The sequence below is a fragment of the Lemur catta genome, chromosome 5, assembly GCF_020740605.2.
Source record: "Lemur catta isolate mLemCat1 chromosome 5, mLemCat1.pri, whole genome shotgun sequence".
NCBI lineage: Eukaryota > Metazoa > Chordata > Mammalia > Primates > Lemuridae > Lemur > Lemur catta.
This window is the reverse complement of record NC_059132.1, coordinates 23,847,309-23,859,957: the sequence shown is the minus strand read 5'-3', so window position 1 is coordinate 23,859,957 and position 12,649 is coordinate 23,847,309. Positions and strand designations below refer to the sequence as shown.

Here is a 12,649-nt window from a genome sequence, read left to right as displayed (position 1 = left end):
TTTCTTAGTCTGTGCATGCCATTAGAATGAAGTACAAATCCATTTTCTAAATCACAAGATGCAATCACTGATTTTTTAATTCCACCTTTTTGATAGTATACGCCAGGCTGATGTCCCAAAATCACTGGCAACAAATAATACAGCCAAAATTTAATACAGAAATAGCTTGCCCTGCTCCATTGCCGTATGACCAGAAAGCCTCTTCTCTCTATCCTATAAATAGTTTTCCTGAATAACCACTGCTAAAAGTCTTTTCAATGATAAAAATAGCAGCGTTCTCCCAAATTCCGAAGGACAAGCAAAGAGAACTAAAAATCACTGGTGCTCAAAAGGTGACTGCGTGTTGAAACTATGCTAAATCCTAACGCAAGGATTGCCTGTATCCTCAGCTCTATAATTGCATATTGTATGCATCATGTAAAAACAGTTACTATTGCTACTGAATGCAGGCCCCATAGCCTATTTTTACAAAATATTCAGGGATTCACATCCATAAATCTGAAAGCAAATCAAACCCTAAGCACGTAACACAGATATTATGCAATCTGTAATATAGAATCAAATTGGAAACTATGAAATTCAAACACGGTTGCCATCATTTTTTTCCCCTTTGCAGCAATTTTGTGGAATTGAAAAATCTTTTCTATTTTGCCCTTCCTTGCATAAGTTCTTTTCTTGTTGTTATTCTCTTCTCTCGCTGTTAAAAATGGAAGTTTCACATATCAGCACAGACAGGACTGGAGCGTTTAAAACCTTTGGCAGACTGGAGGACAAATAAATTCTGAAAACTCAGATGCAAATAAAAATAGCTAAATAGGGTTTTGCATATCAACTGGCATCACTGCCTGAAAAGATAGTTCGTGAGAGACAACGGCAACAGCCAGCAAATAAACATATGCTGGGACTTGCGCACATACACTATGTTTTAGCTGTTTTTAAAGTATTCCTATCTGAAGAGACCAAGATTGGCAACACACTGTTTTCTACTTGGTCAAACCAAAAGAGAAAAAAATGAAAAGGATAAATGTTGTGAGTAATATCTCTAAAGCCACCAACAGCATAAAGTGCACACTTATTTTGCCTAAACTGTTTGAACTATCCCCAGCCAATGAAAGGTTTTAAGTACCCTACTGGGACAGATGCAAGGCGGCAACAATAGAAGCCACACTAATGCAACCCAGGTAACACAATCCTGTTTCAAAAACAGGGGCCGGGCTAATTACAGTGCTGCTGAGTTAAGTTTCTTATGCCATCGCAATCCACAGAAACAGGTCAAAATCAAGTGTTATTCAAACCACAGTCATATCAACCTTCTATATCAAAGTCACAGCTTAAAACCAGATGAAGAACTTAAAAGCTCAACCCATTCTCAAGCCAAAAAAAAAAAAAGTGTTTTCATTGCGAGTGGCAAGGTAAGGTTCTTGTCATCATCTAAACCAAAAGGAACTGTATGGCAGAACAAACTGCTTATAGTTTCAAAGTTTAGGCGGATACTTAGGCTGGTCTTTTCATCAGTACACCTTCTTCTTAATAGAAGAGTAAGAAAAACTTGCTTAAAATAACAAATGGTATTTTGAAGAGATATATTTAAATAAAACGAACAGCATAAAGGTTCAAGTTGTTTTTGGCCTTATTTATTTGAAGACTTTTATCTTCCATCGAAGAAAAAGCAATTATATGAATGGCATATCTGCTTTCACAGATAAATACGCTACCCTATTTCTATAGGCAGCATGCATCACTATACATTAAATTTTCACATCGTTTAACTTTGAGTCAAATATACTAATACCCTTATATAGAGCAAAAATGTATATTTTAGTGAATAGTAGCAAGAAATATTTAATTAAAATATCTGATTGAAATGTAACCTTTATAAAGCCAATTGGCAATCAATATTGGGCTTAAGTCTGAAAAACATAGGTTAAAAATCAACAATCAGTCTGTTGACATAAGTAATGATGATGCAAACCCAAAAAAGGTGAAGAATTGGAAAGACAGATAAGTGTTTTGGTTTTGATGCTGTTGTTGTTGTCATCAAAAATCCATTAACACCAAAACCCAAGAAGGGACCATTTGTTCGGCCGCTGATTTCCTCAATGAGTTCGGTTAGTCTTATTGGCAAGACTTTTTTTCCAGCTAGTAGAAGATGCTAGCTCTTTTCCTAGCTGACAATTGACAGTATCTATAAACCTTCCAGGCCATTTAACTCTCAATGAGTAATGCTATGTAACAAATGGTTTATCATACATGTTTCCATACAATGAATTTCAATAATTAAAATTTAAAGTGAATATTTGGAATGCGACTTTGCATAATGTGTGCACACACTGACTTGAAATTGCACCGAACAACTAAAACAGATTTATTGTTCTACAGTGATTTACTTGGTCATGTCAGATTAGTAATATGGATCTGTTTAAAAACACAATAATTAAGACAAGCAAAATAAATTAATCAACTTACAATACAGTACGAGCTGCAATCAAACCCGGGAAATAACAGTAGAAAACCTTGGTTCACAGATCTCTTTAAACTGCTTTTATGCATAAATAAAACCTTAAAATGTAGATGGATTACGTCCAACAGAACTACTGTAGCTAAAAGTGATAATGATTCAAACATTTTTCAAATAAAAGTTAAATATTTATAAGCACCCAACCACATTTCATAAATCACAAACTATTACTATTTTATTTCTGAAGCTTCCTGGCACAGCATGAGGATTGAGCCACAGAAAGTCAGGAAAGGAAAAAAATATATATTCCTTTAGGAGCATGAATCAGACGCAAAACCAGAGCAATCCAAGAAACAGGCCTCCAAAAGAACATTCCATATGGCTTTCCCAGGAATCGCAATCACTCGGCGCAGCTTAAGTCATGACCAACAGGCAAATTTCGGCCACATGCATTCCTAACCCTCGCTCATGAGCGACACAGGGCAGGTGTTTCATTATAACGAGGAATAAGAACCCAGTGAAAGAAGAGTGGTCCCTACCTGTCAATTATCACTGGATCTGAGGGAGTCTCATTTCGGTTGCCACAGCTTTTCTTGTCACAACAGCGGCTATGGAGCAAAAGCAAGAGGATTTAGTACAACCATTACAATGTAAAATCATCATTTAGGCAGACAGAAGGTTCAAATTGCTGGGTTGCAAATGCTAGAATTACCACAAAGCCATACCTGGCAATCAACGGATCCCTGGGACAGAAAATGCTATATGGGTCACCTATGGGTTAATGGCCAGGCTTAACCTCTCCCTGCTCAAAGAAGGAGGGAGAGAGAGGGGCTCTGCCAGAGCCACGACTGAGAGCCCTAAGATGGGGTCTCCCCATCACTGCCCGAGGTGTAGGGAGAGTTCACCGCGAAGTGCATTATTATTACATCTACCCAATGAGAATATTCGAGGTTGTGGGTGGCTCAAACGTTCTTCCCTCAAGATCACACTAATTGTGTGGAACGCGTCAATAATGAGGTATGAGTGATTTCTCCCCCTCCAGTCATTTTGTGTTAAATGGATTCCTTTTTCCTCTCCTTTCTCTTTTATGGGCAGCATTTCCTTCAACCGCAGGCTTTCCAAAAATCCTACAGCTGTGTCTGTTTGCTTTTGAACCATCTCCATGAGAATAAAGGTAAAACATAATAGTTAAGCCAAGGAAGAGGCAAAATTAAAGAAAGTGGAGATTCACATCCCTCTGGCTTTTATGGCTTGCTCTGGCCACCACTTAAGTTTCCTGGTAGCATTATGGACAGTGGATCCAATGGTTAGCACAGCCCTGAAAGTGGGCACTCTTTATTAGGGAAAGAGTAGCAATGGGCAAGAAAAGCAACCACTACCAAAATCCCACCCCTTTTTAAAACTGACATGCTTCTGAAGGGTGAAACATTCGTGTTTTTGAAAAGCACCTATGGTCAACAGAAGACTATCCATCCAAACCGTGTTTGCAAATAAAAACAAGGTCTACACCCAGGGACGCAATAGAAGAGCACATATTGATCAGTCAAGAAGGTGGGGAGGTCACCCCAGGGTTATATTTCACTATGTACAAGTAAAATATGCACTTTTCTCTCTCTCTCTCACACACACACACACACACACATGTGTATACCCCCCCACACTCGCAACTTAGTGAATCATACAGCCCAAATTTAGGGAGCCGCTGGAGACAACCAAACATTGAACTTCATTTTCAGGACCCAGAAATTTACTCCTTTCACCAAAATTGGAAAGTTTCTTTCCTTGCCATAACTATATCTCCAAGAAGAGAATCAGCTTCCAAACTTGGTGCTACTTCTATTTGTCTCTCCTATCTGTAGAAGAGCAACAGTAACGACTGCATCTCCTTTGTCAAAGCCCCAGCTAAAACTCACTCCATCCAACTTACAGCCTTTCACTTTCTGATTCAGAGGGAACCAGTTCCTCTAGGCCTGAGCTCTGCTCTTACCACTACTTTGGGGATAGAAAGTCTTAGATAACAGTAGCTAAGAGACAGATAATGAAACAGGTAGTTGAAGTAGTGGGAAGTACAAGTAATTAGAATGCATGCCCCAAAATAATTTAAAAATTAAACTCCATCATCCCTGAAGTCTGATCCCCTACACCTACGTTTCACAGGCTTGCCAGAATAGCATGGTGGTTAAGGACGCTGCCTCTGGAATCCGACAGAGCTATCTGTGTCACCTTGAGCAGGGTCCTCCACCTCCTGGGATCTCAGTTTCCTCACTGGTAGAACAGGGCAATTGCAGCACCCACCTCCAAGTGCTCAGGAACAGGCTCCGTGACTGGCCCTACTAAGGGCCCAAGAAGGGCAGCATCATCCTCACCTCTTGTGTCTCCCTCCTCCAGTTCTCTCCTTCTCCAAGTCTGAGCTAACCTGTCCTGTGCTTTGCAGAGGCGGCAGATCTCCAAAAGCAGCCCACTGACAGAGCCCAAGTCTCCTTTACCCAGGGAGGAAAACTGATGAGTGGGAAGGCCTATTTCTCCTTCATTTCCCTTTTCCAAACAGCAAGCAGGCAATGCAAGCCGCACCCTCACCACAGTCCAGCCTGGATGCAATGCCCTCCGGGGACTCTTCCAACTTGCTTACTGGTAATTGTGCACAAGGATCTACATCTCAAGCCTATCTGATGCTCTCCTTCCCCACTACCACCATCCTGATCCAAGTCTTTGGACCCTGTGGTGGCCTCCCACCTGGTCTCACTTTGACCCCTAAGGCAGCCAGAGTCTGTGGGACTGTGTGGCTTCATGGCCTAGACCCCTTAATGGCTCCCATTGCACTCAGCATCAATCCATGGCATGACACGATGCCAGACCACCTCCCAACCCCCTGTCCCTTCCTCCAACCTGCCAAGCTCCAGCCTCATGGGCCCATTTCATTCCCGGTGATGTATCCTGCTCAATCTCACCTTGGCCCAGGCAAGCCTCTGCCTAGCCAGCCCCTCCTGCAACCCTCCCCTAGTTAGCCAACCCCTATTATACCCTTGGAGCTCAGCCTCTAGGCCCCTCACTCAGAGAGGTTTGGCCTTACACCTGCCCTTATTCTAACTCAGGTTCCTCCTGGGATTTTTTTTGGTTTCCTTTTAGGGCACATAACACAATGCAAATGATATTGTTACGTATTTATTTGTGTATTTTTTGTTACTATCTTTCTACCCCTCCCATTCTCCTCCCCCTCTAAACCTATAGGCTTCACAGAGGAAGAAACTGTCAATTTTCCTTACCTAACGAGTAGCATAAAGCCTGTGGTAGAACAGAACAGCTCAAACACTGACTGATTGAATAAATGAATGAATGAATGACTTTATGAATGAATGTTATGTACTGGGGGCAGGGCGGAGGGGTAGAATACAATCCAGGAAAAAAGAAGGACAACAGATAAAAAAAGCCAAGCTGACCCTCTGGGCAGGCATTGCAGATGGAAGCAAGGTGCACCCTGCCCCACTCCATATACCACACCACTTGCCCCAAGCAAGTGCCACACTAAGCCTGAGATTTGCCCTCGGACTTAAGCATGGTCCTCATCTCCTTAAAATAAAAATGCCCCTGAGAGCAACCAGATGAATTTAACCATACCTCTATGCAGTGCCCCAAGGGACCCGGGGCATGCAAAGAACAGATGTGCAGAAGGAAGGACAGAATAGGAAGAAAACAGGCAGAATGAGGAAAAGAAGAGAAAAAAGAATGAAGGCGCTGGAGGTCACTTAACACTTATAAGGAAAACTTTATGCAAAGTATGAAAAAATAGCCCAATAGGTTTCCTATTTCTTGGATCACATCACTACATCACACAGCCATTATTCCCAAAATGGGATACTCAGGCTTCTGCTGTGCATCTCAGTGGCTACAAAATAGTGTCTACAATATGATCTCATTAAATACATATATATGCACACACCTGCACATACACATGTGTGTACGTATGTTCATATGTGTGTACACAATGGGTGTGTATATGTGTGTGTACATATACACGCATTTACGGAATTCCGTGCAGCATTAAAAGGAATGAAGGTAGTGTTTGATGCACTACCATGGAAAAAGGGCCACCTTATATTGTGAATTGAGAAAACCAAGTTGCAGAATAGTATGTATACTACGGCCTCATTTCTGGGAGAAAAATGAAAGAGTGAAAGAGAGAAGAGAAAGAAGCGAAAGAGGAAGGGAGGATTCAGAATGGCCTTCCCTGACTGCAGAGCACGCAAGCCCTCACCCTGCTTCATTTGTGTTCATAGTGCGCACCACAGCATGTGTCGTATTTATTTGTTGTCTTCTTTTATTGTCTGTCTCTCTCATTTGAATATAAAAGCCCCACAAGGACAGAGTCATAGACTGTTTTGTTCACTCCTGTAATCTCCAGCAACCCAGAACTGAGCCTGGCACACAGTAGGCCTTCAGGGAATATCTTCTGATTGAAGGAATAGGAACTTCAAAGACTTAACTTACAGGGAATGGGGAAGAAGAATGGAGGATATGCATTTCATTTTCTTAATTCTGAAGTGTTCTGTTTTGAACTGCAGTATTACTCTTCTATCAAAAAATTAAAAATCAACTACAAGTGGGGAAGGCAGGTCTCCCTTTAGATTGAGCCAACATCTAGCCCCCTGTGGCTTCCTGGAGCCAACCAGAGCAAGGACCTATCCTTTGTCCCCACAAGTCTTCCCTGCACATGTGAGCTCTCTCATTATAAGCTGAGCTGCCCCTAGTTCTTTCTACTAAGCCCGGAAGAACCAAGGAAGGTGAGTGCCAACCTCTACCATACGTAAAACAGGCATTAACCAAGAAGAACAAGCTGTAAGGAGAACAAATTCACTTATGATTAAGGCAGAAGAGGGCTCATGCTGAAACAACTCAGTACATGACACAGATGCAAAAGCACTGAAAGGGAAAGTTACTGTGTTAATAAAAGAAATCACAATGATAGTTATGTCCCCATTACCGTGTGACTCATGGACCTTCACCCACTCAAAACAATACTTTTTAGGCTCCTACTATGTGTGTCAGACACTGGATCAAGCACGGACTTGGCATTTGCTCCCCAAACCAGGCATCTACTGGGGGGCTTGGAGTTTCCTCATTTGCTTTGTCACCAGAGCAGGATTCTAAAAGCAGGCAGGTGCCACCACTATTCATATCCCTCCTGAACCTGCAACCCAATTGACAGGAGAACAATGCGGCCAGTCACAGGAGTGGGTACCTAACACCTGGTGCGGTACGTACACTGTGGACTCTAAACAGCAGCCCTTTCCTCGGCAGGATCGTCTGTCTCCCACACAATCTGCACACCCAGAGAAAGGCAAGCTGATCAGTCTCCTCCTCAGCAGCCTAACACAGGTGGCGGATTTCTAGCGCGCTGACTCACAGCTTCCCAAATCGGGGCAAGGAACACCTAAATGTTTCTTAGTCGTAGGACCTGCAGATTGTCACTGGCGGGGCATGGAACTTCTTCCTAGAAGTAGAGGTTCTCTCAACTGGAGAAAACCATCATTTCAAACTCTGAGCTTCATAAAAATTTTAAAGAAAAAAACAAAGATGCCTTACCTGTTTAACCAAAGTGGCTACAGAATGAGACATATGAATTATCAGAATAGTCTGATTAATAGTTATAAGGACGACTACTTTTTAAGAATCTATTAGATAAGATAGACTCTTATATCTTCTATCTTCCTCCCACATCTTAAGGTAAATTTTCTGTCCTCATAACACTAACTCAAGCAGCTGAGCTCGCAGGGCCTTCCTCTTCTGCTTCAGCTGGGACCTGCCCCATGAGTGATTCCTCCTGTTTTGCATTTGCAACTCCTCCCTCCCTAGTTAATTCTTTCCCTCAACTTACAAACATTGTCAAGTTCTCCTACTCTTCTAAAAAAAATAAAAAACATTGTTCCTTCTTTTCTCTGAGTTTCTGCACCGACCAACATCCTTTCTGTCAGAGTCGCCATCACCCCCTGTCCCCTCAAACCCCTAATCCTGGCATCCAGGCCTCAGAACCTCCCTGAATCTCCTCTCAAAGTTCACTAGTGACCTGGTGCGTTCTCAGTCTTCACATCCATCTGGATCCATCTAGCACTTATGGAAAGGGTGACTCCCCGCCTTTGAAACACCTTCCTTTTATTTCTATCCCCTGTATGCTCAAGATTCTTTTTCCTGATTCTCTAACAGGCCCTCCCTCCTCGCTCAATGTGATTACTCCCCAGGGGATGTATCTATGGTCTCCCCTCTTTGTATTCTCCCACCCTTGTCAATCCCACCTAAGCCCACAACTTCCACTCTCACTCTTGGGAAAAGACCTCCGAAGTCAGCTCTCTCTAGCCACGACTCTCTTCCCAGCTCCAGGCCTCGGGTCTACCCAGCTGCAGACCTCCCCACGGAGAATCCCTGCCTGGACTGCCAACAAAGGTGCCCACACACTTCTTCATGCACCCTCTAAAACCCCTCTCCTATCTCACCCCTCTCCACTCCCGCTGCTACTACCCAGCTCCTAGTATGTTCACCCTTCTCTGAACAGGCAAAGCCCTTTGCCTCAACCTCTCATCACATTGAGCCCTTTCTAGAGAGCAGTCCAGCTGTCTGCCAACAGGTCTCATCTCCCAGGCTAAGCCACAAGCTCTCCTACTGGCGTTTTTTCGGACTTTGCATTCCACAGTGCTTTGCACATAGTAGGTGCTAAAAGAATGAATGAAAGCATTTTTAAACACCACAACCAGAAAGGACAAAGTACATTCACATTGTATAACTTCACTTCCTCTCAGTGTTCTCTTACCATCACTACTGAGCAACTCTGTGCCAGGTACTTTGCTAGACACTGTGACTATTGCTGCCACCGATTCTCTCAATACTAATACTGCTACTATTAATAATAACAATAGACATTCAGTACTTACCATGTATCAGGCAGGCACTGTGATAAACATTTATGGGGATTATAGTATTTAATCTTCACCACCACCCTGTAAGTAATATTATCCTCCCCATTTCACAAATGGGACAACAGAGGCACAGAAGAAAACCAAGTAATTTCCCTGCCTGCAAGGAGCAATTAGTCCCGCAAAGGAAGACAGCCGTGGGCACACAGTTCCAAGCGTGCAGAGCGCTATCAAGGAAAAGTACAGTGTACAGTGGCTCCCCCTTTCCGTGGGTTCACTTTCCACGGTTTCAGTCACCTGTGGTACGGCTCATTAAGATATTTTGAGAGAGAGACCATATCCACATAACTTTTATTACAATATATTTTATTTTATTACAATATACAATATAATTGTTCTATTTTATTATTAGTTATTGTTATTCATCTCATACTGTTCCTAATTTATAAATCAAACCTTATCGGTATGTATGTATAGGAAAAAAACATAGTATCTATAGGGTTCAGTACAATCCAATCCACAGTTTCAGGCATCCACTGGGGGTCTCTGAATGTATCTCCCATGGACTGAGGGACTACTCTATACAGGATTGCATAACAATGAGATTTGACTCAGGCCAAGAGCCAGGGATGCTTCCCTGAAGAAACCACGCATATCAAGGGACCAAGCAACCCTGAGAACTCAAGGCCCTACAAGAAAGCACGCACTGATAATGAAACAAGAGTGCTTTCCTAAACAGAGCACTGGGAACCAGTTCACCTACCAAGCATAGTTCCTATTTTCCATCCACATTTAAACACAGGAGGTCAGGATTTCCTTATAGTCAGATCCCCTATGGAATCGTGCTTTCAAAAATCATTTATGGGGCCATATCATTTTAAGAACTTAACCACTAGGTATTAGCAAAATGTAATGATGATCGGTGTGACAGATTCCAGTTTACCAAAAAGGCAGAAACTCAGAATTCCACAGAAAGAACCCCACGTCCTCAAGGCCAAGAGATTTTGTCTCTGAGTGGTAATAATTATTATCCGATAGTGGCTAGTCCTTTATCCAGCCCCAGGCAACGGGGTCACCTTCTCAACAGAACACAATAGATTTTTAAAATTTGCAACCACCTGAGACACAACTCTCTGGTGTTTTTCTTTTTCTTTTTTTTTTTTTTCCCTTTGCCTGCAACAAAACAGAATCATACCAAGCCCTGTCTCATCAATCTAAATTCTCTGTGTCTCCTTCTCCATAGCCAACATACTATAAATATACAGCTTTCGTGACATCAACACAAAGTTTTATTGTGCCGTTAGCTTTGATAAAAAGCACTGCAGAAAGTTGTTTAGAAATTAAATATCTAAAACAAGCTATTTTAAAATCCAGGACCCTCACTATTTCATGTCTGCAATGAAGAAATTTCATCTTGGGGAGAGCAAGCTGTCTTTCACACCATATGGCTAATGGTGGTGCATAGCAATTAGCCAGCCTGATTAATGGTGAACAGACTCTAATTTTATGCTTATAATTGAGCCTGCATTTGCACCCCTGGTGCAAATTCAGCACATCCCAACTTCCACTTACAACAGGCAAGAAATCAAGAGAAATAGGATGGTGTGGAAAGTGAGAATTTTTTTCCTAAAGCCCCCTAAAGAGCATCAGATTTGCAATTTAAAAGACTGTTAGCCACACAATAGATGACAGGTTTGTGTAATAGGGTCATGGCGGCCTGGTAAACAAACAGTACCCCTTACACATCTATAGGCAGCCAGGAAAACCATAATCTGTAACATTAACAGGATGACATTTTGAATATGGCTTTTCTCTCTTAGCCAAGCAGTACAAACATCATCATTTGCCTTCAGTGGCTTGAGAATTTTATTTTTGCAATTTTTATGCTTCTGAAAAACAGAAAGAACATCAGCAGTAAAGCACACCAACCAGCATAATAAAGTACTTTGGACCAATGAATTTTAAAAACAAGAAAAATATAAACTGCATTAATAGAGGGTAGGCCTGTGTGTGAAAGGCATAATATATCTTTAAGTATTTCAAGAATAGAATTATTTCTAGCATAGTCCAAACATGTGCACATATGAGATGCAAATCTATGATATATAGATATTATTTGGCCTATTGGTTGAGATCCATCTTCCTGTCTGTTTCCCATTTTGCTAGGATAACATATAGTAGAACATGGAAAATTCATTCTAACGACATGCTAATTGTAAGAAGCTAAAACAGAGATATGATCGAAAAAATAGTAAGATGAAGGAGGTCATGTTTTAATGTTTTTCAAAATAAATTTTCCTTATTTAATTCTGAAAGGTGCAACTCACCTTTACTGTACAATTGTTATGTACAATATAACACTCATTTTTTGCCTAGTAACATAAGAAATCCATGACCATACTTTGGGGTTCTGCTACTGCTTTAAGGTTAGAGAAAAACAACTGGCTTTTGTAATAATTAACAAGTTTTACAAATCACTTAAGTGAAAACTTGTGAAACTCCTGTATATTTTAGAATACTATATCAGAAGTATGTTTTTTTTCCCAGGAAGGAAAAAATGAAAATGTTATATACATACATAATCGTAGACATAGAAGAAGTTAATATTTGGGATTTCACTCAAAAGCACATTAAGCCCTTTTTAGTTTATTTCCACCTGTAGAGTTTAAAGGCTGCTTTCCCCACAAGTCTGTGAACACCAGATAAAGCCCATCCATGCCACAGCAGCAGCGGAAGCCCCAAATGAACTGGTCAGCAGCAGTCAGCAGCCAAGCCAGCTTTGTGCCAGGAAAAGCCTGCATGGCTAACAAAGCAATTAGTAGCCTTTCTCTGATGCACAGTGGCATCTTCATGCTTTATCCAATTATTCAGAATACATTGAGAGCAAAGTGCTGGTGTTATTTTATGAAGAATAAGAACATAAGTTAAAAGGCTATGCCTTGGTCTATTTCCCCATATGTGGAGGCCAGGCTGAAGTGAATTTGGTCTATCTGCTTATTTCCAAATGTAGCTTTGGTCTGATTACAGGCAAAAATAAAGACAATCATTTGTGGGTAACATGAATTTTATACCTTTTAGGGGCTCATCTTTACCATCCTTCCGAAAGCTCACTATCTATGAGAAATATTAGCTACATTGTCAGAGTTATCCACAGGGTAATTAAGAGATCAGATGCAAGGCGGAAAAAACCCCAAAAGCAACTCATACTCAGTTTAAGGAGAAATGATGCCTAGGTACAGATGGTCATATTTTTAAGTGGGAGAATGAAAAAGGGGAACTATAACTTTCA

General features: G+C 41.4%; 1 protein-coding gene across 2 annotated transcripts in view; it reads right to left on the bottom strand.

Annotated features, from left to right (window-relative positions):
- Positions 1-12,649, bottom strand: part of EBF1 (EBF transcription factor 1) — a 383,852-nt gene that overhangs the window by 355,229 nt on the left and 15,974 nt on the right. For both annotated transcript variants that reach the window (XM_045551268.1, XM_045551269.1), the window contains exon 6: positions 2,998-3,066. In XM_045551268.1, the coding sequence (XP_045407224.1) occupies positions 2,998-3,066 (69 nt within the window). The remainder of the gene's footprint in view (positions 1-2,997; positions 3,067-12,649) is intronic.